This window comes from Atta cephalotes (assembly GCF_000143395.1).
Source record: "Atta cephalotes unplaced genomic scaffold scaffold00054, whole genome shotgun sequence".
NCBI classification, from domain to species: Eukaryota; Metazoa; Arthropoda; class Insecta; order Hymenoptera; family Formicidae; genus Atta; species Atta cephalotes.
In genome coordinates, this window is record NW_012130118.1 from 285060 (window position 1) to 288458 (window position 3399).

Sequence of the window (3399 nt, forward strand, 5' to 3'; positions counted from 1 at the left end):
CTAAAATATAAGAGAAAGTAAAATATAAAAAAAAATTTTTTTCAACAATCTTTACTCAACTTTTAACTTTAAACTTTACTTAAAGAAAGATATCTGATATCATATATTTTATATATATTATATGTGTGTGTTTTTTCCTACTGATAATCAGTAAAAAAATCATCCGATTTGAATAAACAGGCAAACAATGTCCGACCGTATATATCTATTTGTATTAATACATGATAAAAATATGTAATAAGTGAAAAGATTAAAAAAATAATGTTTAATTACGTTTATTTATTCTAAATTTATTCTAAAACATAAATAAAAAAGAATGATTAAAAGATGAATGATCAAAAAATGTGAAACGATATATTTCTGATCATATTCCTATGTAGTACAGATCTTCAAGAAACGTTCTGAAAAATATCCTGAAATCATTCCAACATCTTAAGAACGTTCGCATGAAGATCTCTGGGATAAAATGTGCTCGTTGTATGGGATTATTATTTAACTCATTTTAAATTACGAAATGTTCATATTTCGAAAGGAAAAGTTTTCGATGTTTACGGAATTAGATTAGATAGTTTTTGGTTAAACATCATGTGGATTAATAAAAGTGACTCTCCACTTTTAGCAGGTTAATGGCGTTCCAGTATTTACGATCGGAGGCACTCTGGACCACTTGATGACGGCAGCACTCACACGCGTGCGCACAGATGCACATGCATACACATACACACAGTTGATCTGTAAAGTGGGAAGGGATGTGCAAAGATAGAGAAGATATAGCGAGAGATAAAGATGTATGCATGTGTGTGTTACTTGGAACGGAATTCGTGTTACAGCGCGACGTATGATGATGGGCGGTCCATGTGATGATGGGCGAGGATTTGTGCGATAACGAGCCGGCGGATGCGGTCTCGATGAGTCTTCGCAGTGGACTGTTTCACTGGAGACTACGCGACAATATCCTGCAGTACGTGTTGCCTCTATAGTTAGATACACCTCGCGCCCCACCCACCCGGGGCTCATCGTCGACGAGAGCACCGAGCATCCGAATTGACATCGAGAAGACGATTATGAGGAATCTTCACGTATCATCATCCTTTGTCTTTTCAAAGGGAACCGATTTACAAGAGAAAATATTTAAAAACGAAGTTATAAGATGCATCCGTCGTTCCGTTCTTAGTTCTCGTGTTAAAAATTGTTAATTGATTACAAAAAGTTAGTATATTTTTGAACATAAATTTAAAAATTGATTTCCAAATCCGTATTCATCATACATTGTTTCATAAAAAGAATTTTGGAAACACTAAATATATATTAAAATGCGGTAATTTTATTAGCGTTTTACAGTTTAACTCCTTGTAATTATTTTATATTTTACTGAATGGACCTGACATATTTGCCGAAATACTTTACATTATAAATATACATGGAGGAAATTCAAGAATTTCTTTAATATACAATTTAAAATAGCAATTAATTTAATTTAAAAAGAAACAAAGATATATAAAAATCTTTATATTCTTATAAATCTTTTTAAAAACTTTCAAACAATTTTCAAGAAAGTTTCAAAAAAAAATTATTTTAATTATAGAAATTTTAATTTTTAATTAATTTTTATTATTGATCATAAAATGTACATTGCTGAATAAAGAATTTTACGTAAACTTCAACATCATTAGTTTCTTATATTAATTTTGTACAAACAAATGTAAAAGGATAATGATTTCGCGAGATAGATTATAAAATATTGTAATTGCTCACTGTGAAGGTATAGAATCCATCAGGCACCGGTTGACCGCCAAATTTAATGCTAAGGGTGTAGTCTCCCGCATCAGCAACAGTATAGTAAATGTTGACTGTGCCATCGCCGTTGTCTTCTATGTCAATGTCAACGACTTCACTGAAATCACAAACCGAGATGTATTATTCACAGATTAAAATATAGAACGGAGATCCATTCAAGAAATATTCGTGCATGCCGCATATTTTCGCCACTGCAACTTCATTCAATAAGTAATGTAAATATTAAATGTTTTCACGCGATTCCATTCTCAATTGTCTAGATTTTTAATCTAAAGTAAGAAATTTGAGAAAAGCCCATTTCTTTAAAAACTCTTTTTCGTAATGAAAACTAAATTTAAATTCTACATCCATGTATCTATAGCAATGAAAAATGTGGATTAATGACGGAATAATATAAAAAAATATTTTAAAGTTCTACTGAGAAATGTTCTTGTGACATCTAGATCGCATAATTCATCTGAATACTTTTCCTCTTCATAAAAAAAATTTTATTTTTCATAAAAATCAATTCGTAGAATGTACAAAATAAAATCGGATAATAAATTACATTTATATGATATTTTCACGTACTGCGTTAAACTGTAAATTATTATTAACTGTTATGACACAGTCGTATAAAATATAATTGTAAAATTGTGTTTATTATAGGAAATACCAGACATATATAATATGACATCTTGTCACTTTGTATACTTGGGATAAAGAATTTGGCCCGTTTTAAAGTGTCTTTTCGACAGAAGACATTGCCAACTCGAACAACACGGAATATCACAGATGAATTATGAGATAGCAGCTGTATACCACTGTCAGTATTCAGAATGCATTTATAGTCGAATTGATTAGAATTGTTGACAATCTTTTGGAGGGCATGCGTCCGATTATGCATAAAAGCACGCGATATGTAGGATAGAAAACGTGTTCTTTAGAAAATATCCTGAAAACATTCACGAAGGATAATCGTGAAGATGCATAACATTATAACGTTACGTTATAATCTCTACATTGTAACAAGCAAACTTTCTTGATTACAAAAAATTTAAAAAACTTAAGTAGTGATATAATTATTTTTCTGATGTATCGGATTTATCATTTTGTGTGTCGTAGTAATGTAATCAAAATCATATCTTAAATTTTGTTAATTTCTTAAATATTTTTTCTAATATTTATATAAATTCATATAAATGTAGTACAAAGAATATAATATATTTGAGTAATAGCTTGCAATACTTTTTCAGTATGTTAGAAAATTTTTTTTTTTAATAGTTATGTGTCAAATAATACTGTGAAGTTAAATTTAATTCAAATCCAACTCAACTGTCACCATAAAACAAATAAATGAACAAATGTCTGAAACAAAGTTTTACTAAGAAATTCGCCAATGTGATTAAAGAGAGTATGTAAAGTGATCTATAGTCTGGCATCAGTTGTGACAATTAGAAAAATATGTGCAACGTTATATAATTTATTAATCTAGCGCTAATCTAATTACAAATGCATGAGTATGATATAACTACATTGAAAAAAAAAATTCATTAAATCAATCTTAATACACATTTCTTTAAATAGTTACATATTAAATAGTTACATATTAAATAAATATTT

At 29.2% G+C, this 3399-nt stretch overlaps 1 protein-coding gene across 4 annotated transcripts in view; it reads right to left on the minus strand.

Annotated features, from left to right (window-relative positions):
* LOC105623131 (filamin-A) overlaps nt 1-3399 on the minus strand; it is a 51485-nt gene that overhangs the window by 19410 nt on the left and 28676 nt on the right. For all 4 annotated transcript variants that reach the window (XM_012204531.1, XM_012204530.1, XM_012204529.1 and 1 more), the window contains one exon: nt 1756-1894. In XM_012204531.1, coding sequence (XP_012059921.1) covers nt 1756-1894 — 139 coding nt within the window. The remainder of the gene's footprint in view (nt 1-1755; nt 1895-3399) is intronic.